Here is a 24,896-nt window from a genome sequence, read left to right as displayed (position 1 = left end):
TAGTTATTCACTAGTCACTAGATATCTTTGTTTCCAATTTGCTATCATGAAGAATGTCACTGTAAATCTTTTGGTGTCTTTGAGGACTTTTCTCATCAAGGGCCTCTTGGTCAAATGATATGAACATTTTTCTCACTTTATTGGCATAATTACAATTTGTTTTTTTATTTTATTTTATTTTTTTATTTTATTTTTTTAATTTATTTAATAGCCTTTAATTTACAGGATATATACATGGGTAACTTTACAGCATTAACAATTGCCAAACCTCTTGTTCCAATTTTTCACCTCTCCCCCCCCCCACCCCCTCCCCTAAATGGCAGGATGACCAGTAGATGTTAAATATATTAATATAAATTAGATACACAATAAGTATACATGACCAAAACGTTATTTTGCTGTACAAAAAGAATCAGACTCTGAAATATTGTACAATTAGCTTGTGAAGGAAATCAAAAATGCAGGTGTGCATAAATATAGGGATTGGGAATTCAATGTAATGGTTTTTAGTCATCTCCCAGAGTTCTTTTTCTGGGTATAGCTAGTTCAGTTCATTACTGCTCCATTAGAAATGATTTGGTTGATCTCGTTGCTGAGGATGGCCTGATCCATCAGAACTGGTCATCATCTAGTATTGTTGTTGAAGTATATAATGATCTCCTGGTCCTGCTCATTTCACTCAGCATCAGTTCGTGTAAGTCTCTCCAGGCCTTTCTGAAATCATCCTGTTGGTCATTTCTTACAGAACAGTAATATTCCATAATTTTCATATACCACAATTTATTCAGCCATTCTCCAACTGATGGACATCCATTCAGTTTCCAGTTTCTAGCCACTACAAAAAGGGCTGCCACAAACATTCGTGCACATACAGGTCCCTTTCCCTTCTTTATAATCTCTTTGGGATATAATCCCAGTAGTAACACTGCTGGATCAAAGGGTATGCACAGTTTGATAACTTTTTGAGCATAGTTCCAAACTACTCTCCAAAATGGTTGGATTCGTTCACAACTCCACCAACAATGAATCAATGTCCCAGTTTTCCCACATCCCCTCCAACAATCATCATTATTTTTTCCTGTCATCTTAGCCAATCTGACAGGTGTGTAGTGGTATCTTAGAGTTGTCTTAATTTGCATTTCTCTGATTAATAATGACTTGGAGCATCTTTTCATATGACTAGAAATAGTTTCAATTTCTTCATCTGAGAATTGTCTGTTCATATCCTTTTGACCATTTTTCAATTGGAGAATGGCTTGATTTTTTATAAATTAGAGTTAATTCTCTATATATTTTGGAAATGAGGCCTTTATCAGAACCTTTGACTGTAAAAATATTTTCCCAGTTTACAATTTGTTTTTTTAAATGGTTATACTGATTCACAGATCCACCAAGAACACACTGGTATGCCTACATTTTTCCAAAGTTGACTCCTCTCCATTTCCCATTAATACCAGTTTTCAGGGAATGGGTTGAAATCTTGGTTATTTTTTCATTTCTTTTGTTAATGATTTGGAATATTCTTTCATATAGTTGTTAATAGTTAATAGTTTATAGTTTTTCTTTTGAGAACTGTTTGCTCATACCCTTTAATCATTTACATCTTGGAGAATGAACTTTGGCTTTATAGTTTACACATACACACACATGCACATCTTGATGCAGTTTTAAACTATAGCCGCTGTAGCTTAAAATTGAACTGACTTTGGAACATCTTGTATACTCGTGTAGTTCTGGAGGGAGGTAGTAATTTCGAGGAGATATGGTGGCTAAATCTGGAAATGAGGGATAGTTGATCTTTCCTCAAATGGAGGTCCTGAAAAAGAACTGATTAATGAGAGCAAAGCCTACCAGGAATGATGTCAGGGGACATCAGGTGAAGCTTGGTGGCTAAATCTGAGGAATCACATTTTCCTAGTCTGGGGCCCTTCCCTAAAATGGAGATTCTGGAAAGAATTTATCAAGGGGAAAAGAAACGCATAGGAGCTGTCAGGAGGCAGCTGAAAAAAGGTATTTAAGGTAGAATCAGAGATGGCTTGTATTGGGTCCTTCCCTAAAATGAAAGTTCTGCTAAGATTTCACCTTAATGGCAGAGAATCTGATTTAGCCACGATGGTCATAGAGCATCATACACATTAATAAATGTATGTTGAATAAATGTTTTATTCAATATAAATGCTACATCTTATATAGAAAATGTTCAGCTATAATAGTTGCCTAGAAGGATCATAAGGGAAGGGTTGATAAAGCAAAAGATGCCTTTGAGTTCTCTGGCTGAATTTAGTATTCTGATTTTATGGAAAAATCCATTATCTACCCACTCAATTTTCTAATTTCAACTTTGATGAATGGATAACTTTGACCTCTGTGACTGAATAAGGCCATTCACTTGCTGATTATTCTGATCCTGGCCTTAACATGATGTCTAGATAAATTTGAGAAAATAGAGGTAGTATAAGAATGAGTTTTATTTTACTATGCCTAGTACGGAAATATAGTTTATTTCAGTTCTTGCTTTATGTAGTTTTAACAAAATAATATTTGAGCCCAGGTAAATCAAACTTTTTGATTTCTTAATTTTCTTCATTTTTTTCTTAAAGGTCCTAGATAAAAGAACTCGAATAACTTTGTTCAAGATGTTAAGTAGAGGAGTCATATCACAAATAAATGGTTGCATCAGCACAGGAAAAGAAGTAAGCTTTGTCTTTGGAAAGCTAAATGTTTCTGTTTTTTCTCCCTAGAAACTGAATGGACTTTGTTTTTAGGATAAAATATTTATTTGCCAAGTAGTAAAAATTGGCCATATTGATAGGTACAAAGAGATAGACAATTATAGTCATGAATTATGCTTTTATACTATCCCAGTCTCCGTACCAGAATATGGTGCTGATTGGTGGCTGACATTTTAAAGTATGTTGGCTCATTGTTATCTGACCGGCAAAGTACCTGATTCCTGGTCAAGCCAGTTATTAGGAAAATGGGAATTAGAATCCCAAGAGTGATTTTTCTTCTCCCTTTCTCCACACATATGAAAGGAAATAAAATCATAATTTGTTTCCTTTTTTTAAAGAATAAAACTATTTCTCTGGAAAAGTAACTTACAATGAAATTTATTATACAAGTCAACTGTAGGAATCTCTGGTTGATGATAAAACCTTTTTGGGGTTCAGATGTAAAGGAAATAAGTTACTTTAAGCATTTATGTAAGTTGAATGTTATCTAGTTGAATGAGGAGGGTTCTTTTTTGAAAGTTTCTCAACTAGTTTCTTTTTTGAAAGTATATTTTACTGTTTTAATTTCCCTCCATTTTCACAACACAAGTTCATTCTAGTACCCACTGTGTAGTTCTATAGTGATCACTGTAGATCAGAGGCAAGATAAAATAAAATATTCATGTCTCTTGCAAACTAAGGATAGATTTGAAAATACCTACCACGCCGGAAAAGCAAAGTACTTTATTAATAACTGTAAATCAGCACAGTTCAGGTGGGATCCACATTTTTAGCTCCTGAGTTTTCCCTTAAGTTGCTATTGTTGTACTGAATTTTCATGAGAGTCTAAATGTTCATTCTGCCAGCAGTATTCATTTTAAATGTTTGAATGCCCTGGTCCGGTAGTAGGTACATTGGAACATAAGAAGCATTTCACTTGGCCCTTACTATCAAGAAGCTTATCATCTCTCCAGGAGAAAATGTAGACTTATAGAACAAAGAGCAAAAGAGATGGCATGCATAATAAAGTTCCAAACAGTATTTAGTGACATTGTTTGGGATGGTTAATGAGTACTTTGTATGGTCAAGAAGAGATGCTAAGTCACAGAAAAGAAAATAATCTTATTTCTCATTATTTAATACCTCTATTTACATTATTCATCTTATTCCTTCTCATTTCCAGGATCTTGTTTCAGCATTCCTTCCCTTTATCAAAGACTCTTATTAACTCTAAATATGTTTCTGTACTTGTTTGTCTCCTTCTTCATTGACTTCTTTCCATTTGTAGACCTATTCAGGTCTTCCTAATCTTAAAAACAAAGCCCTTGCCTTCTATCCCATCCAGATATTTCTTTTCTTTTCTTTACTGGAAATTTCTTGAAAAATTATTTTTACCTGGTATATCTGTACTATCCAGTTTTTCCTCACCCCTTTGCAAACTGTTTTCCACTTTTAACACTCCTTTGTTTTTTGTTTGCTTTTTTTTTTTTTTTTAATTCTGAACTTAACACGAAGATGAATATTTCTGTGAACAAAACAGAAGAGGATTGTACATGGTGCTATAAATCTGCATCATGAGCAGCTTTCAAATACATGATAAATTTAACATTTTATTTTCTTGTATAAATGTGCAGGTTTTTGTTCATGTCACTCTATGCTGGTTTCATGCAAATTTTCTTAGGTTTGTCTGAAGTCAGTCTCTTTTGTGGTTTCTTGTGGCACCATACTATATATTCATATACCTTCATTTGTTCTGCTTTTCTCCAATCATTGGACTGACTTTCCAGTTCTTTATTATCAAAAAGAGCTGCCATACATATTTTTTTTCAACATAATGAATTCTTTGACTTTTCCAAAGAATAGGCATAGTAATATCACTTGATCAAAGGCTATGCAGTTTAGTGATTGGTTTTTAAGTATAGTTCCACATTTTTTTTATTTCTCTTATCTGATAGATATGATGTAAAACTTCAGCATTGTTTTAGTATGAAATTTTTAAATTAGAGGCTTGCAGCATTATATAGTTTTTCATAATTTTTTCCTGTGAGAATTGCCTATTCATATCTTTTGACTACTTGCCTATTAGGGAATAGGTGTCATTATTATAGACTTGGATGCATTCATTACATCTTGGGTATTAGACCTTTGTTAGAAAGAGACAAATCTTTGCTGCAAAGATTTTCTTTTCCAGTTAACTTTTCATTCTAGTTTTAATTATACTGATTTTGTTTGTACAAAACTTTTTATCTTATATAGTTAAAGTTGCCCATCTTAATCTTATGTGGTCCTTTCTATGTATTTGTTATGAGTTTTTCCCTTATCCATAAATGGGAAAAGTATTTCCTTCTTTGTGTTAAAAAATATATAAAATATATTAAGAAAATATTTTTTTAAATATTTGTTTATATCTAGTTCAAGTGTCCATGTAGAAATTAGAGTGTGAGATGTTGGTCTGAACTCATTTTCTGCTGTACTGCTTTCCAGTTTTGCCAACAGGTCTTGCTTGGTAGTGGAAGGCTTGTCCCAGAAGTTGAGATTTTTTGGGGTTTTTTGATAGTAAGCTACTCAGTCCATTTGCTTCTTTAAGCATTCCTTTCAAATTGCTATTTTAGAGATGACCAGTAACTTCCAAATTGGTCAATTCAGTCACTTTTTTTTTTTTTTTTTTTGGTCCTTATTCTTCATGAACTTGGCTCTTAAGTTCATGTAGCTTCAAGAAGCTATAGCTTGTGCAGCAGGACTACTTCATTACAACTGCCTTGGCAGATGGGCTAAAATGGGTTGAGGGTAACCAAAAGACCTCAGGCCTTTTGGTGAATTAGGAGGATAATCTACACCAAGCATATGAGGACTTCCCCCACAGAATGAACAGAATAGAACAACTTGTTCCAAAGACCATGAAGATGGTTGAAACAGACTCTGTGGAGTACTTACAGGGGTCTTCAAACTACGGCCCACGGGCCAGATGCAGCAGCTGAGGATGTTTATCCCCTTCACCCAGAGCTATGAAGTTTTTTTATTTAAAGGCCCACAAAACAAAGTTTTTGTTTTTACTATAGTCCAGCCCTCCAACAGTCTGAGGGACAATGAACTGGCCCCCTATTTAAAAAGTTTGAGGACCCCTGACTTAGAACATGGTCAGACATGGGAGATACCAAGGTCATCCACTGCATCCCAAGCCATCAACTTTGACAGTTCTAATCTAAAAGAGCGAGGCTGATAACTTTATGCAATTCTGCATCACTTAAGTCTAATTCATGCACAATTCATATCACCCTATGATGTCATAGGTCTTCACAATGAAGGATGAAAAACAATATATTTATACAGAACATCTCTACCTGAATTTCTCATCATCCTAAATTAAACAGGTCCTAAACCCAGTTTATAAACTTTCAAACTAAATCAGGGTTTTTTTCTTGACTTAATTTTGTCAGTAATATCATTATTCACTCAATTTTCTGTGTTAGAAACATCTTTTTGCTTCCCTCATAGAATTGTGAGGAAAGTTCTTTTAAGAACCTTAAAACATTTTGCAAATGTGAATTCTATTTTTGTCATCTTTGACTTTTCTCTTTTTCAGTTGTATGAACATTATTACTTGATTCTATTGATTTTTTTTTTCTCATGTATTCTCTTGTTTCTTGTGCTATTTATCACCTAGGATAGTCCTTCATTACGACGTTCTTGAATTATTGCAATATTTTCTTGACAGTTGTTTCCATTTCTACTCTTTACCTAATCTAGTCCATACTTCTGTTGCTCAGAGTAATCTTTCTTAAGTACCAACTAATTATCATTTCTCTTCTTAGAGTTTTCAATAGTTCCTTATTGCCCACCAAATAAAATTTAAACTCCTTTTAAGGCCCTTCCTTCTCTCATTACTAGTCAAATGGAATTCCTGTCCATTTTCTGAATGTGCCTTATGTTTTTCCAGTACTTTGCTTTTGCTTCTGCTCTTTTCTGTGACTGAAATGCTCTTTCTTTCTCTTTGCCTGTGAATTTCTACTGCATTTCTTATTTATGTATTTTATTTTACTTATTCCATTGTATTTTATTTTATCTGTTATATAAATCATGTCATCTCCCCCATAAACCTTCCCTAATAATCCTTGTTGATAATGACTATCACCTTCAGTCTTCACTATGTTTTTATATCTAATTCATTTAATTAGTAGTGTTGTTTTAATATAATCATTTGTATTTTTTTCCATGAAGTCAGTGTGTTTTAACCTCATATGATATTTCTTCTGAGATCCCAGCAAATGCTCAGCACAACTGGATGCCTAATGTTTTTTAGAATGAATGAGCAAATAAATTTAAATATATTTTTATCATACATTTTAATTTAAATCTTTTGAAGGGTTTGGTTTATATTTTCATATTGAATTTTTACACTATATTTCAAAAAAGTTAATTATTTTCTATTTTTGAGAATAGAAAATTCACAAAACAGTTAAATGTTTTACTTCACACAGGATTTCAATCATGTACATTTTGCTTTGGATTACATTAGGCTAATGTGTATCATGCCAGTACAACAGATGGAGAGAACAGAGCAATCAAGATTTATAAAACTTCAATTTTGGTGTTCAAGGATAGGGATAAGTATGTAAGTGGGGAGTTCAGGTGAGTTTTAATTACTTTAAAGTTTGTTTCATTTTGGTTGTGTACATCAGATATTAGAATGTGCCTATAAATTTTAAGATGAAACTGCAATGAGTTCCTTATATTTTTCAGGTTTCGTCATGGATATTGTAAAGGAAACCCCAGAAAAATGGTACAGACTTGGGCAGAAAAGGAAATGAGAAATTTAATAAGGTAATGATTTTATTTCTTTTGTTTATCACTTGTGTATATATATAGATTAAATCCCTTATGTAGAAATCTGCCCATCCCTTTTTACAAATGAACATTTTGACCCAGATACAGAGAATACTTTAGGACTATTAAAAATAATCAGATCCATTGACTATACTAAATAAATAATCTCTTACTCAAGAGAAAGAATGTTAATGTTGCTGTTTCTCAGACTTTTAGAGCCATCAGAGCAAAGGTTTCACGGTATAAGTGTGTCAAGTGCTTTCTAATGAGGTTAATTTAATTGACTTGTCAGAAACCCACATTTCCATTACCTCATTCAAGGCTTGTTGGTATTTGAATTTGTAGACTTAGCAACCAGAGACTCAGCAAGAGACAATTTTACTATCCATGGCATGAAGAGAGGAACATTAGCATGGATGATTAAAAACCTGGATAAAGTCAAACTTCAGCTCCAATTCAGCCAAAAGAAAAGAGAACCTGTTTATCCTTTTTTTTTTCCTCTTACCACAGACTAATCTATCAGGTTCTTTTATCTAACAGTTGACCTCGCTTTAGGTAATCACTACCAGGAGAGAGTGATACCTGATGTAGCTAGTTTAGCTGTTCTTGGCAGCTTAAAATTTAAATCCCAAAGAAAGCTCTGAATTATGCTTACATTAAAATAGACATGTAACTATAAACATGTGGGAAGAAGCTAAGTCACCATCCTTCTTGCATCACAGAGTTAGGGCCTCATCTGACTCAAAAGTCATCTATCTTTGACTCATTTAGAGATGAAGAAGCTGAGGTCCAGAGAACTAAGTGACTTGTTTGAAGTCGTACAACTAACAAGTAGCAGAGCTGGAATGTTTACCCAGTCCCCTGAAACTGGGAAAACATTCCCAGTCCCCTGAAAAATCCCTAGTCTTTCTACCTAATCATTAAGACCGAACAAGACTTAGAATCAGAGTGACCCAGAGTCACTTCTTGCCTCAAGTTTTGTGACCTTTTAATCTCTCACCTGCATTAATCACCACACAGAGTGGCTGTGAGGCTCAAGGGAGGAGTTAGCATTAGAGGAAGAGATGGAAAAAGCTGACCCCAAGCTTATAAAGCTAAGTGACTGAGAATAGTGGTACCCAGTGAAAATAGGGAATGCTTTTGGGGGGGTAAGAACAAGAAGTCCTTTCTTAAACCTGTGAAGTTTCCCAGCAAGCAATGGAGATGTGAGACTCAACCTGAGGAAGAAATGTGTGGGAAAATGTGTACATTTTGGAGTCATCTGCATAGAGATGATAATTAGACCTGTGAAGGCTGCAGAAATCACCCAGAGAAAAAAGAAACAGGGCTGTGGTAAAGTGCCAGAGTATATTGAGAAGGATTGAGTCAGGCAGGGAAGGGTAGAGATCAGAGAAGAGAGGCTATTCAAAAGGTCCATGATGTCAAGTGCAGCAGAGCACTCAGAGAAGATGAAGACTTGGAAACAGCCTTAAGATTTGGCAGTAAGAATTACCCATGCATATTTTGCAAATAAAAAGCTATAATAATAAAAAAAAAAAAAAAAAAAGAAGAAGAAAAAAAAAATTTGGCAGTAAGAGATCATTAATTTCAAAGATGTGGTTTTATTTGATGATTTTTACTTAAGTTCCTAATTTAAAAGTTATTTTTAAACACACTTTAATGGGTTATTAATTTTTGAGATATTTGTATGTAGATGGTATAATCTTTCAGATCCATCTAAACCCAGGGTTCTTAACTTTTGGGGTTCATGAATTTAAAAAAAATTATAATTGACTTCTTTTGCAATCCTGTGTATTGTTTTGTACATTTTAATAATAATAATAATATTGTACTAAGAAGGGACTATAGGCTTCATTAGAGCCTATGGCACACACACAAAAAGATTAAGAACCTCTGCTTCTGGTCATGAATAATTGTTTAGTAGCAAAGTTAAGCTTGATTTCAAGAGATCAATGATTGAAAGAGCAGTTTGTCTAGTGATAGGATTGGAAATTGGGTTGCAAGGAATTGAAAAGTGACAGTGAGAAAACAAAGCCAAGGAAACTCCTCTCCTTCTCCACCTTCCCTCCCTCTCCCAGTTGGATATGAAGTAGAAGCAAGATATTAGATGATAACTTGAAAGAAGTTCAGTCAGAGGAAGGTATTTTGTTTTTTCAGAATTGAGATGATCTAAGCAGAAAGGATTTAGTGTATAAAAAGAAATGGGTCATTAGGGGGAAAAGAAGATTGCAGGGGCCAAACTGCTGGAGGAAATGAGAGGGAATGGAATAAAGAGCACAAGTAAAGGATCTGGCTTTGAAATGGAAAATAGACTACCTCTTCCTCTCTAAGACTTGATACCATTGAACTAAGAATGGAGAATAATTTTGAGGAGACTTGAAGTATGAAATTGGGAAGAAAAATAAATTTTGAGATCTCTCAAAAATTTAAAAAAAAGGCTATTTATTGAGAAGGAGAATAGTGGAATGGAGTTTTGGAATAGATATTGAGGAGATTTTGATAGTTTATCATGGAGAAGGAAATATAGTTCTCTGACGGCTCTTCAACTCTCTCAGAATGGAGAAACAATTTTTTTTCTTAAAAAAACTACTGTTATGTAGTTCTCTTGCCTTATTGCTTATTTTCTTCTACATGACAACCAATTTTTATCCAGTAAAGCAATCTAATATGCAAACAAATTCCATATCTTACTTAAGGCATAATTCTTATTTGGGCTAACATTATAATATTTGACAACTAGGTTGAAAAACCAAACAAACTTTTCATAATACTACACTTCCATTTTTATCTACAATGTGATACCTCTTAGAGAAATTTATAACATTATATTCTTTTGTCTTGAAGGTAAAAATCAACCTTTGTTGGTGTCCATAATATTTGACCATAAAATCATTCTAAAATCTTTTGTCTTAGATAGTATTATTATCTATGTACAAATTCTGCCTTTTGTAGAAACATTTCTCCAAATTTGGCAAACCCAAATATACCAATTCTAACTTTCTAATACAGTTTGTGATGGTTGTTGGGAGAGGAAGTGGGCTGATATGGAATGCTTATTGTAATTGTAATCAGGAAGATATGGGCTCAAAAAGCAAAACAAAACCCTAAAACTAATGGACATTGATCATGAGCTTCTTTTCACTCCCCTATGCTACAACTCAAACTCTTGGCAATATTCCTCATTTTCTCTTCATTTCTTCTGTTCTCTAGTGAAGAGATGGTCTTTCCCTCACTAGAACAAATCCTTGCTTCCTTTCCTTCTCATCTCTTCTGTTAGATTATCCCCACAATCTGTTAAAAACAATCCAGATCAGTATGTGCTGTCCCCAGTTTCTGCAAGCCTTTTTGTTTTCCTTTGCTAATCTGGAAATGTGGCTCACTGACTATTGAACATTTCAGACTTCAGCTGTCTTAAATTCAACATGTTCAAAACATAGTTCATTTCTTTTCCCCTTTAACTTAGCCTTCTTCTTTTTTTTTTTTTTTTTTATTTTTTTATTTTTTTATTTTTTATTTTTTTTATTTAATAGCCTTTTATTTACAGGATATATACATGGGTAACTTTACAGCATTAACAATTGCCAAACCTCTTGTTCCAATTTTTCACCTCTTGCCCCCCCCCCCACCCCCTCCCCTAAATGGCAGGATGACCAGTAGATGTTAAATATATTAAAATATAACTTAGATACACAATAAGTATACATGACCAAAACATTATTTTGCTGTACAAAAAGAATCAGACTCTGAATTATTGTACAATTAGCTTGTGAAGGAAATCAAAGATAACTTAGCCTTCTTCTTAAACTCCCCATTTCTGTTGAAGGTACTGCCATCTTTCTATTGATTTGAGATTGAAACCTAAGACTCCTTCAACATCTTATCTTTTCTCTTCCTTACCCTGTCAGGTCCAGTTCATTGCCAGATCTTACTAGTTCTGACTCAGCATCTCTCATTTTATCCCCTTTTCTTCACTCAGCACAGCCGCTGCCCTAGCTCAGACCCTTATCTCCTCTTGCTTGGATTGTTGCATCAGCCCAACTGGTCTCTCCAAGAGTCAGTCTTTCCCCTGTCCACAAGTGCTCAAAGTGATCTTTATGTGCCACAGCATGGACTTGGCTGTGTCAATCTCATGCTTGAATGTCAATTCCCCTTCACCCTCCCTTCCCCCCCACCTCCTACAAGATTCAATTTGACTCCTCTTCGGCATTGGCAGTTTTTCCCTATCTGGTTCCTGCTTCCATCCCAGACTCTTCTTACTTCCTGTCCTCTGCAATCAGGCCAAACTGACTTACTTGCTGCTCCTTGTGTGAGACACACTATTTTCTGTCTTATCTTCATGCATTTGTATAGGCTGCTTCCTATGCCTATAGAGCACTCTCTCTTTACCATCTCTCTTAGAATGCCTTGAGGTCCATCTCCTACATGAAGCCTCCCCCTGGTTTCTATTCTTCCTTCTATCACTTTTTGCAAAATTAATCTATATTAACTTTTGTATACTTATGGTCAGAAATTATTTTTTCTCATCCTCCCTCTCCAATGTCCAGCAAGAATGGTTTAATTTTTTGGCTTTGTATCCTTAATTCCTGTCAGTTCCAGGTTTTGTCAGTTCTGTTTCTGACAATCACCACTGTGAATAAGGTTTACTTTGCATGTTTGTAAAATGGGAATAATTTTAATAATCTGAATAGTACTTAACCCATAAGGTTAATTTAAGAATCTAATGAAGTATGGAAACAAACATGTTATACAGATCAGCTGATAATATCATTATCAGCCAGTGATAATTTTTTTTTTTAATAAATAGGCAAATAACTCATTTTTTGATCAGCTAATCACTATGTAGTTTATTTACTCTACTTCTAAAATTTCAACTTAGTATTCCTTGATTTGTTGTTTCAGGTTAAACACAGCAAAAATACCTTGCCCAGAACCTATCATGCTAAAACATCATGTTCTTGTCATGAGCTTCATTGGTAAAGATGACATGTAAGTATGTTTAAAACCAACAATTATACATTTCAGATATTTCAAAATCCAATTAATTTCCTACTTTAAAAGTACTTATTGTCTTTTTTTTTTTTTTTTTTTTAATTTAAATGGTATTGTATTCTTTTATGATGAGTTTTTAACCTGGCATCCATGTCCTTTAAAAAAAAAATTTTTTTTTTTTTTTTTTGGATAAATCTATTTTAATGTAATTGTTTTTTTTCCCCTAATCTATTATACATTTAAAACCATTATTTTGAGAATGGGTCCATAGCATTCATTAGACTGCCAGTGAAGATCCTTGACAAAGTCAAGACCCGCTGTTTTAAGTTATAAATTTAAATTATAAATGTCTTTAAAAGAGCAGCTTATAATGTACTAAGTACTATGAATATAATTTCTATTGGAATAAGCAGTATGTTTTTTTTGAGGTCATTTATTAGAAAATTAATTATAAAATTAATTCTTATAGAAGAAGAGTCAGTGGAATAATATCATTGATTTGTGATGGTCTCTTTCATCTTTTTTCTTTTTTTAAATTGAGGCCTGCTCCTCTTTTGAAAAATGCCCAGTTATCAGAATCTAAGGCCCGGGAGTTATATCTTCAAGTAATTCAGTACATGAGAACAATGTATCAGGATGCCAGACTCGTCCATGCAGATCTCAGTGAATTTAACATGCTGTAAGTTGTATCCCTTTTACTATTGTAACTTAAAGCTTTGTTTTTGAACATAGCCTCTTAGGGTATATGAATCCCAAACAAAAAATCAAGCTACTGGGATTGAATTAGGGAAGTGATATGGTTAGATTTATATTAAAGAAAATCATTTTGGCAGTGGTATGGTGCAGAGATGTCATAACTTGCTGGCTGCAAGCAGTAGGTAAAAATCCTACTCTTGTGTGTGAACCAGATTGAAATATAATTGAGAAATGTTGATCAAAATAAGTAAAAATACAGTGTAACATAGATGATGTTTTTGGTTTTCAAAGTCACTATGTAACTAGCAGAAATCATTTTTTATTGAATTTGGCAGCATTGATGTGAAGGATAGACTAGAATGGGTGGAGAGGCCATTTGAGAGGTTCTTGCAGTACTAGACTAGAAGTGTTGAAAGGCCTGAACTAAGGAGATGACCATATGAGAAATGAGAAGGAAGGATGGATTTGAGGGATGGTATGGAGGTAGAAATTGCAACGTGGACCACCTGATGGAGGAGTTGAGGATAATACCTAAACTGTGAACCTTGAAGTGAGATTAGTGCCAACCTGGCAGAGGGAAAGATTTTAGAGGAAAGGCTAATTAGTTTTTGGACATTTTGAGTTTGAGATATATCTAGTATTTACATTTTGAAATGGCTGATAGATAGTGATAGAGGACTACAACTGCAGAGAGACTTTGAGTGAAAACTGGAGATACTTAGGTGTAAGAGTCATCTGCATGATAATTTGACCATGGTTACTGGTAAGAGAAAAGAAAAGCCTCCCCTCCCCCCTCCCCCCATTGAGCCTTGGAGAATACCCACAATTAGAAAATTTGATAGGATAATGAGCCATTGCAAGAGACATAAAAGGTGATATCAGATAGAAAGAGAAACAGAAGAGAGTAGTTTCATAAAAATCCTGGGAAGAAAAGAGTATTCTGGAGGAGATCAGCAGTGAAATCAAGAAGGATATGAACAGAGAAGACTATCAGAGTTGTCTATTAAGAAATTGTTAACTTTGGAAAAAAAACAATTTCAGTAGAATGCGGTCTGAAGCCAGTTTGCAAAAGGTTGAAAAGAAATTGAGAAGAAACGAAGTAGTAGGGGCAGTGAATGTCAATCACTTTTTCTGAGTTTGATTAAGAGAAGAGCTGTAAAATAATAGCTTCAATGGGGATGGTAGTGAAATGGTGGTGGGGGAGTTGTCTGGTTGTTTGGGGGGGGGTGGGATTGGTTTCAGAAGGAAGAGGCAACCACCAAAGATTTTTGAGGAGGTGAGTGACATGTTCAGACCTGTATCATAGAAAATTTTCTGGCAATTGTATGGAAGATGTATTACAGAAAGGAGAAATTATGATCATTTGGGACTACTGCAGTAGACCAGAGAAAGATCAGAAATGTCTAATTAGATTGGTGATGTTGATGTGAGTGGAGAGAAGTATGTATGTAACAGTTGTTGTGGAGGTAGAATTGATAGCTCTTGGAAATTGAGCATAAAGGAGGTGATAGAGAAGAGGAATGGTTGAGACTAGTATGACTTTAAATCTGGATTAATTTATTTGTTAATGTTAATTGTTAATCTTAGACTGCGATTGGGAGAGATGAGTTTAGTTTGAAATATGTATTTGAAATTCTGATTGGACATCTCTATAGAGATGTCAAGGAGTCAACTTGACAGGGTGGATTTGAAATTCAGAAGACAAGATTAGTGCTAGATTTGTAGATTTGGGAATCATCATATTAAACAGCATTTTTGTATCAAGAGGAATGCAGATAGAAAAGAGCAGCTAGAAGAATCATGTTATTGCTTTGTCTGACTGAACCCTTTGATCCCCAAGGTACTGTAATGGAGATGTATACATCATTGATGTGTCTCAGTCTGTGGAGCATGATCACCCACATGCCTTGGAATTCCTGAGGAAAGACTGTGCCAATGTCAATGGTAAGTGCAAATTGTAACTTTGTATTTTCCTGATTCTCCTTTGGAAGCTCTAGCTGTTTCATGAGCCATTGACATAAAACTTTAGCACTGTTAGAGAGAAAAACAATGTTTTGGGAGATGTTACTTAAGTTTCTTTTTCTTGGAGGTTGTTCACATTGCCATAGGGAATTGGTAAAGTAACATAAGTATCTTGTGTCTTTGTTTCTTCTGAAACACTAATTTTTTTTTTTATCTTCCCAAAGATTTTTTTTTAAAACATGGTGTTGCTGTGATGACTGTACGGGAGCTCTTTGAATTTATCACAGATCCTTCTATCACAAAAGACAACATGGATGATTACCTCTTAAAGGTAAGTTTCAGAAAATTTCTAGAGGTAAAAAAAGAAAAAAAAAGTTCGAATTTGCCTAATACTCACTGAATAGCCAATAATCTGTACATATTTAATTGCTTCATTTTTGAAAAAACTGTAAATAATTTCAAAAATGAGTAACCACATGTAATAAGAAACATGTATATTGTGATAACTTTGAAATGGTACTTTCCATCATCTAGACATCATTTCCAGGCATTGTCACACTCAATTTCATATATACAGGGAAACCAAGATATTTTGTATCATAGCCGGTGAGTTTGAGAGATCTGTTTACTTATCATTTAGGCAGATAGAGCTGAAAGGGAAATTTCATTTGCCACTTTGATGAATATTACTAATTAACTCAGTATACATTCTGAATGGAGAACTGTCCACTACCGCTAGGGGTCACTAAATCCTTTGACTCAGAAGGGCAAAGCATTTTTAACTGTTTGGCTCCTGATTCAGAGGGGAAAAAAGAATGAAGAGGGAAATGCTTTTGGAATCAGCAAGTTGAAGTACAAAGAAAAAAGTAATGTTTTCTTATATTTTGAAAGGCCATGGAAATAGCAGCCCAAAGGACAGAAGAACAAAGATCCAATCAAGATCATGTGGATGAAGAAGTATGCTTTTTTGATTTATCATCTTGTCTTTACCTTAGAAAATAATTTAGATTTGAAATAATTTTCATTATTTAGGATATATAAATATAGCAGATAAAGGTTATACTTTGAAGTTTCAAATTTTAAAACTCAAAAAATAATGTTTATTTTTCATTTAAAGTACTGTGTAAACTTAAAACAGTCCATTTTTAATGTGCTGGGTTATATAAGCTGAATATATATTTCTAGTAGCAAGCTTTGGAGATGGCAAATAATAGATTATTAGGAGTGAGTGATTGGGGTTGGGGAAAGTGAATGTTTCCTATTACAAATGTGAATTTAGAATTTGTGAATTTCCATTTGAATAATGGATGTTAGAATACATGCAACATTAGAATAATTATTTAACCCTACTTTTTTCTTTTAGTAAACTTTTAGCACTATGGAAGTATTGGAAGTAAACTCTATTTGCCTAAAAAGAGAATGACATATACTTATGCAGACTGAAACACTGATATAGTGTAGCTTAATGAACAAAGGTTCTATATCTTATAGTTAAGATCACTCTGTGATGAATAGCTAATTCGTGGTTTTGTTTTCTCTTTTACTGTGACCAGGTATTTAAACGAGCTTATATTCCTAGAACTTTGAATGAAGTTAAAAATTATGAGAGGGATGTGGATTTAATGATGAAGATAAAGGAGGAAGATATGGCTTTGAATATACAGCAGGATAATGTAAGTAGATAAGATGGGAACTCAAAAGAAAGGGACCTGGAATTCCAGGATTATAACATCGATATTGGGATCGAGTTTAACATTTCTGTTATAGACTTTCTGCTGTAGTAAGACATGTACAAGATGGCTTAGTAGACACGAGAGAGTAGTCTGACTTCTATAGAATCTGTAACGATAAAACCTTTCTCCTTAATGTTCTTTTACTGGGTTTGGTAATGAATCCATTTGTTCTTGCTTACCTCTTTTCTTCCAGTTACAAATTTTATAAGGGAAAGCACTACATTGTTGTATTATTGCATTGTAGTCCTTTCCTCTTCATGTACTTGGGACACAATAATGATCTATGAATATTTTGTAATTTGGAAGAAAAAAGGTTCTGGAAAGAACAATAAGGTTAAATCACAATTTAGCATTTAATTATATGTTATACACTCTATTCCTCATATTTTGCATGCATATTAGTCTTATATAATCAACTATTATAAATTCCTTGAGGGGTAGAGATTATTAAGAAGAATAGGATTCCAGTTCATTCGGGACAGGAATCAGGAATCCTTTCCATATCCCTGACAAATAGTCATCAAAGTTGAAGTTACCCTCTAGGCATCATGTTTAAATAACCCTAAGTGTTAAGAAATTTTACCTTATGTTGAGCCAGAAGCTGCTTTCCTGTAGCTTTTAGCAGTTAGTCTAGTTTTGCCTTCCAGGTATTAACAGATCTAATTCTTTATTCACACTACCTTTCATTTGTTTGAAGACTGTTGCTATTTCTCTCTTAAGTCTTCTTTTTCAATTCTTTCAGCTGTTCTTGTGGTGAGATTTTTAATCCCTTTTCCATTTGGATTTTTCTTAACTGATTTACTAGTCTGTTTTTTTATAAAATATAACATCAAATCTAGGCATGATACTTTAGATATGATCTGGCCAAGAAAGAATATGGTGGGGCCGTAAATAATCTCCCTCGCTAAAGACATTGCTATTACATTTCTGCTGCCCCTTCATTGCTAATTCATATGAGGCCTGCAGTCTCCTAAAATCCATAGGCCTTTTATAATATGAAATGTTTTCTAGCCATAATTTTCACATCCTCTATTTGTTTGTTATTTTTTCCTCATCTAAGGGTAGAACTTTACATTTATCACTATTAAGTTTCATGTTAGCTTTAGCCAACAGTTTCAAATTATTGAGGTTCTTTTAGATTTAGATTCTTGCATTGAGTACATTTGCTATTCTTCCCAGATTAGTGTTATTTGTGAATTTGAGGAATATTTTCTCTGCCTACATTCAAGTTATCATTTAACCTATTTTATACTACATAATATTAACTCATGATATCTTTCACATAGGTATCATAGGTGCTTCATAAATGCTTATTGATTGGTTGATTTGAAAGAAGTAGGGTAGGCACAAGCTTTCTCTTATCTCGTTACGGGACAGCTCATCCTCTGGAGGTTTTCAATAAACAACTTTTCTGCCTTCTAAAAAAAAAAAAAAAAAAAAAAAAAAAAAAAAAAAAAGAAGTAGGGTAGGTTTATTAATTGGGATAGATAAATATGTTTTTACTTCCATGATTTAGAGCAGAGGTGTCAAATCTATGTGGCAGCTACCCTAAATGTATTAAATATAATAGAGAAATATTTAACAAAATAAATAAAAATACAATAGAACATAATGTTGATGTGTGGTTTTCTAGGTCAATATGCAGCTTACAAGGATCCTTATGTAAGATATAGTGGTCCCCATTTTTGTTTAGAGTTTGACATCACTGGTTTAGCTAATGTTTTGAAGGAGATAACTGTTTTTTATGCTTCCATTGATTTACCTTAGCTTTTTTTCCATATTGAATTTCTATTGCTTTTTTTTCCTCTTGTGCCAGATTTTATATCAGACTGTGACAGGACTGAAGAAAGATTTATCAGGAGTTCAGAAGGTAAGACTATATACTGCTCTTTATATATGTGAAAGTCCTTTGAAGTGTATAAAACACTATACAGATGTGTTATTAGAATTAGTCAATATTTTTTTTTTTTTTAGTAGTAATTAGAAAACCACATTGCAGAGGAAATTTAAAAGTAGAAGTACTTTCTAAGCCTCCAGACTTTTCTTTCCTGAAACCAAAAATGTGTGTTCCATTTTCTGGTATTAAGATTTCTGCTAGTACTTGAAACGTGGGGATTCCTGGTTTTGTAATTTCTCTGTCCATGAATTGTTTTGTGAGGCATTTACTTATTATGCTGCTATTTCCTTTTCTGTGAAATGGAATTAGTGGTGGCAAATTAACTTTATAGATTGTTTGTTTTTCCCCTAAAGTCCTCTCTATGATGTCTTAATAGCAAAGAGGGATTTGGGGAGCAGGGAAAGGCAGATTTTGGGTTCTCAAAGGCTATAGTAGCAGATGAGAAACTGGTGACAATTGGAGAGGCTCATCACTTCCCAGAAGGTGAGTATAGAATGGTGAAGTTTTGTAGCCATGGCAGTTTGCCAAGACTGTTTGCTAAAGCTGAGAGAGGCTGGGGGGGGGGGTGGGGGGGGATGCAAGGAACCTCACACTGGTGAGAAAATTCTGAGTCCTTTAGGTATTATCGATCATCTTTTGTAGTGTCAAAGCAGATTTTAAAGTTTGTTAATGTTAAGGGATTGTGGATGTCTGTAGACTCCATCTAGGACACGTTTGCCAGTGTAGACAGGTGTGAGCTTGCCCACAGAGGGTGTGGGTGTTCTGTATTGTTCAGGGGGAGCCTCTTCTCCTTCACATGGAAAATGGTGCCCTTGGCTTGGCTCTCCTCTTAGGAGGGCTAAGATTAAGTCATTGTAATTTATGTATTTCAGTATAGAGTAAAGGCAGTCCAGATGTCCTTTTATTTCCTTAATTAGAGGTTTACCATGGACATTGCAGGATTTCCTTCCTGAAAATCTAGCAAGGTATTGCTGTTTTTCTTTTAGTGTGGGGGGGAAAAAGTGAATGAGAGATTTCAGGGTGCTGCATTCTGAGGCCACAAAGAGCTGGCTCTCTAGCAAATATAGGATTTACATTCCAAAGCATGTTAAGTTTTGTTGCTATGCTAAGAGAAACTGCTAAAGTATTTTGCCCATCAGTTCTTTCATGGTCAGAAAGTGCCCTTATAGTTTTTCTTTTGTGTATTAAAAAACAAACGGAGATATAATGATAATGTTAAACTTCCTCATGTAATGAATTGTTTCTTTTAAAAAATGATTTGAGGGGCAGTTAGGTAGTGCAGTGGATAGAATACCAGCCTTGAAGTCAGGAACCTGAATTCAAATCTGGTCTCAGACACTTAACATGTTTTAGCTGTGTGACCCTAGGCAAGTCACTTAATCCCAATTGCTTCAGAAAAAAAAAAGATTTGATTTTGATATTGCCTTCCTTTTGTCAGCCCCAAATATGTGTAGAATTATTTTCACAAGAAATAAAACTTTTTTGACTTAAATTAATGCCTGCTCTTTGAAGATGCCTTCATCTTCCTCAGATTTATATTTATTTGAAGATTGTTTCTTTATTCTTCTATATTTCTGAGGGATGGTTGCATTTGCAACCTATATCTAAAGATAATTACTGTCCAAGGATAGCTTAGTGACCACTGATAGTCCATGGAAATCTTCAGGTTGTCTGAATTTAGTATCTTCTAATACTAATGCTTACAAATACTTAGAGATTCTAGAAGTAATTTGTTAAGTATTTCTTCAATACAATAGTCACCTCATTGTTTTTTTTTTTTTTTAATGTATTTAAAATTTAAATACAAAAAAGAAAAAAATGTCATGTGCACAGCAAAATGTTAGAGGACTCAAAATAATAAATTTCTGTTTCAAGAAAGCATATGATACTACATATTATATTCATTATTGTCCATCTTTTCTTTCCTTCATTGTAGGTTTTCTTTCATTCTCTGTTGTGCATTTTTTGTGTTATTATTAATTTTTTTCCATTTCTTCTTCTCTCCCCATCCCCCTTCCCCAAAGCAGGCTACAGTTAAATACAGATCTATCTATCTGTGCATCTACGTACATACACAGTTAATTAGAGAGATGTGTGTATGTATATATACATATGTGTATATACACATGTGCACATGTAGTACATATAATATATATATATATATATTTTTTTTTTTCATATACATCTATGTAAGGTTGTACAATGCTTATATCCCCTCTTTCTCTGAAAGTGGATAACATTATCTTCTTAGGTCCAAGTCTTTACATCTTTTTCTAACTCCACCAACTCATTTTCTACACCACAGCAATATTCCAACCTTTTTTCTATCAAGTTGTTTTAAATAATCTAAAGCAATATTAATTAATATGGCTGACATATAGTATAGTTTCCCCAATTTTTCTCTTTTGACTGAATCTATTTTAACTTACTACCCTGATCTTTTTCTAATAAATTCTATTTCTAATCATCATTATTATTATGTCTGTGTATATCTGTTTCCCATCCCTACTGATTCCTGTACTTCTACCCATTTCCTTGCTTTGCTATTATTTAATATATTTTCTTACCCCTCAAGGATCCCGCCTTAATTCTGTCCTCTGACTCTTTCCTCTTTATCCCATTTCCTTAATCGTTAATGTTTATCTAATTATTTTTCTTGGAATCTTATATTTCAAATTTTCTATTAAGTTCAGAAGTTTTTGCAACAAAAGCCTAAAAGTGATAATTCATTGAATGTCTTTTTGTTTTGTTTTTGTTCAGGATTATGCTTAATTTTGCTGGGTATGATATTTTTGGTTGCAATCCTAGTTCTTTTATTTTTCAATATATGATGTTCCAAGATCTACAGTCTCTTAATGTAGCTACTGCTATGTCTTGTGTGATTCTAATTTTAGCTCCATTGTATTTGAATTTTTTTTTCCTTGTTGTTTGTAATATTTCTTCCTTGACCTGGAGGTTTCAGAATTTAGCTATGATGTTCCTGTAGGATTTCTTCATAGTATCTCTTTTAGTTGGTGATTGGTAAATTTGTTCTATTTCTACTTTCCCCTCTTGTCTAACACTTCAGGACAATTTTCTTTAATTATTTTTTGTATTATTATATAAAGAGTCTTCTTTTGGTTGAAGATTTCAGATAGTACAGTTATTATGTTTTTTCTTCTTGATCTGTTTTCCAGATCTATTTTTTTCTTATGAGATATCTCATATTCTCTTCTATTTTTTCAGTCTTTATATTTTGTTTTATTATTTCTTGGTCGCTTATAACTTTGTTGACTTCCTTTTACCCAGTTCTAGTTTTCAAGAAGTTATTTTCTTCTTCCTTTTTTAGTTGATTGACTTTCTTTACATAATATTGTTTTTTTTTTATTTTATTTTTTTTTCCCCTCAATCTCTCATTTGATTTTTAAAGTCTTTTAAAAGTTCTTCTATGAATTCTCTGAAGATGAACCCCTGTCTTCCCTAATCCCATAATACCTTTCTATGGTTAGGTCTTTCTCCTTTGCCCAATCATTTTTTTTTTTTTTTTTTTTTTAAATAAGAGCTTGTTAGTGTAATCACTTCTAGTCCTGGGATTAAGGGTGGTGGTGCTGTCTTTCTTCAGTTCTCCTCTCTGGCCTGGGACGCCAAATCAAAAACTCTACTCTTCTGTAACTGCCCACAGCTAGCAGTATTCCTTTCCCATTGGTTCTCAGTGAGTGTGCGCTGGATTCTTCTGACCCAGAATCTAGAAAAGAGTGCTCCAGCCTCAGGATTCAAAAAAAGAGTGCTTTCCTAGAGTAAGAATCCAGAATCTAGAAAAAAGTGCTTTTTAGAGTGCTTTCTGGACTGAGAATCTGGAAAATGGTGCTTTCCTACAGGAAGTATCCAGAAAAGAATGCTTTCTAGAGTTCCTTTTCCAGACTGAGAGATTCAGGAAAAGAGTGCCTTTTCTAGACTGGAAATTGAGAAAAGAGTGTTTTTCTAGAGAGTTTTCTAAACTGAGAATCTGGAAAAGAATTTTTCTAGAGTGACAGTCTAGAAAAGAGTGCTGTATCTCTGTCCCAGATTTCTGGTTTTCACAATTGAAATGAAGACAAAAGAAGTCCAAATTTTCAAAGCATATTTGTTTTAAATTCTGTAGTTTCTTTTGCACCAACACATTGCTGGTGTAAATATGGAAAAATTTGGCTTAGTATAACTTGATTCTGTGATACCATCAAGGTCCCTGCACTCCTGGAAAATCAAAGCAAGGAGGAGATGGATTCTGATTCAGATGATGCTAGTAGTTCTGAAGACCCTGACTCTGAAGGGCATGGAGATCAGCCCCATCCCAGGAGACATTCCACTGACCTCGAAATGGACAAAAAGGTCAGTTTGTGGCTTCTCTCTACAAGTCTGCAGTTTTTTGATTTGAGCAATGTGTTCAGGTCAGAGCTACAGGATAAAAATGAAAAAGCCCTAGGAGTCAAGAAACCTGGATGGAAATCTTGGCTATAGTACTTATCATCTGTAAGCCCTTGGACAAACCCTGTCATTTCCCCCACTGGTCCTACCTTGATGGGCTATGTGACATGATTTGGTATTTAGGCTTTCTGATGAGTTTGTGAAAAATTGCCTTTTTTCCCCTTTCAGATATCACATGATGCTTCTGTTTTACTGGACATGGAATATTGTGCTTTATAATTATTTACCTTGTGCATTAGTCCCTTAGTAGACTGCAAGCTCTAGGAGAGAGGGTTCTTCCAGCACCTAGAGCAGAATTCTGATCAGGTATCATGGGTGCTTTGAAAATATTTGTTGAATTGAATTGAAACTCCTGACAAATTGTTACCCTTGTTCTAGTTCATAAAAGTGGACTTTGCTTTAGGTGTCAGTATTATTTATAGATTCCTTTTTGGCCTAGACTTACCTGGGCATTACTTAAAGAGGGCTCATAGACATCATAAAGTATGGTATACCACTTGTTTGAAAACCTCTACTTGTTAATCATGCACGTTACCAAAATGAAAAATATATTTTATTGTTTGCAACTTAAAATTTTTGTGAGGAGGTACAATTTGGAGGGATATAATTTGTAAGTCTTTAATAAATAAGAATTTTTATTAGGGAAACGTCTTTGAAACCAATTTTAAATGGCTTTTACAGGAAAGAAAGAAGATGGTCAAAGAGGCCCAGAGAGAAAAGAGAAAAAACAAAATCCCCAAGCATGTGAAGAAACGTAAAGAGAAGGTAGCCAAGATGAAGAAAGGCAGATAGAAGCTAGGCTTGTTATCCAAAGCCATGGACTTCCACCTTCTTGCTTCTTGCCAAATTCTGATATCTGTCTGCAGGATGGAGTTGGAAGATGAACTGTTTAATTTTATAAAATATTGAACTAAGTAGGAATAATCGCAGTTTCTTTGAAGACTCATTATTGTGGGGCTGTTGTCTAGGTCTCTAGTTTTTGGAATTGACAATAATTATTTAAGCTGGCATCTTAATAAAGAAACTGTATGTTTTAAAATTTTTTTATGATTTTCTTTGAAAATCAAGTTTTAGAACTTTAAAATTTTAAAAAGTAGTAAACCAAGGGGCAGCATTAGGTAGAAAACTGGCTTCCGAGTTCAGAAGATATGGGTTCAAGTGCTGAATATGACACATTACCCAAGTGTATGACCTTGAACAAGTCACTTAACCTTTTGTTATATCTGACAACTTCCAAAGACTGTAGTGATAGAGCATTTGCCAATCTGCATTGAGAAAGGGAATTTCCTTATCAGGATTTCCTTACAACAATTATGTTATAGAATCAGATCTCCAGAACAGGATTGTTTAACCACCTTTTTTAGCACAGGACCATGCTAGCTAGTTGCCTGGGATATTTTTTAACCTACTGAAAAAAGTTCCCTAAACATCTGAATGTTCTTAATTTCTTTAGCCCCGTTTTGATGAGGAGGTTGGATTTCTTGATGATTATTTCAGGGAAAAGAGAGAGATTATAGACAACAGAAATGCCTACCTGTTGTGTGTGGCATATTGCACCCTAGGAAAAGTACTCAGCTATATGAGAAATTAAGCTCTTTGAGAAGTAATATTAAATCAACTATTAATAGTTTGTAGAACTCA

At 34.0% G+C, this 24,896-nt stretch overlaps 1 protein-coding gene across 1 annotated transcript in view; it reads left to right on the top strand.

The window, feature by feature from the left end:
• RIOK1 (RIO kinase 1) overlaps positions 1-24,297 on the top strand; it is a 36,139-nt gene extending 11,842 nt beyond the window's left edge. The window contains exons 6-17 of the mRNA XM_031946888.1: positions 2,601-2,693; positions 7,228-7,340; positions 7,452-7,532; positions 12,435-12,521; positions 13,066-13,203; positions 15,061-15,164; positions 15,407-15,513; positions 16,074-16,139; positions 16,736-16,855; positions 18,732-18,785; positions 23,013-23,159; positions 23,937-24,297. Coding sequence (XP_031802748.1) covers positions 2,601-2,693; positions 7,228-7,340; positions 7,452-7,532; positions 12,435-12,521; positions 13,066-13,203; positions 15,061-15,164; positions 15,407-15,513; positions 16,074-16,139; positions 16,736-16,855; positions 18,732-18,785; positions 23,013-23,159; positions 23,937-24,047 — 1,221 coding nt within the window. The 3' untranslated portion in view covers positions 24,048-24,297. The remainder of the gene's footprint in view (positions 1-2,600; positions 2,694-7,227; positions 7,341-7,451; positions 7,533-12,434; positions 12,522-13,065; positions 13,204-15,060; positions 15,165-15,406; positions 15,514-16,073; positions 16,140-16,735; positions 16,856-18,731; positions 18,786-23,012; positions 23,160-23,936) is intronic.
• The last annotated feature ends 599 nt before the right edge of the window (positions 24,298-24,896 follow it).

This window comes from Sarcophilus harrisii, chromosome 1 (assembly GCF_902635505.1).
Source record: "Sarcophilus harrisii chromosome 1, mSarHar1.11, whole genome shotgun sequence".
Taxonomy (NCBI): domain Eukaryota; kingdom Metazoa; phylum Chordata; class Mammalia; order Dasyuromorphia; family Dasyuridae; genus Sarcophilus; species Sarcophilus harrisii.
The sequence above is the reverse complement of the archived record's forward strand: the minus strand, read 5'-3'. Positions and strand labels throughout refer to the sequence as shown.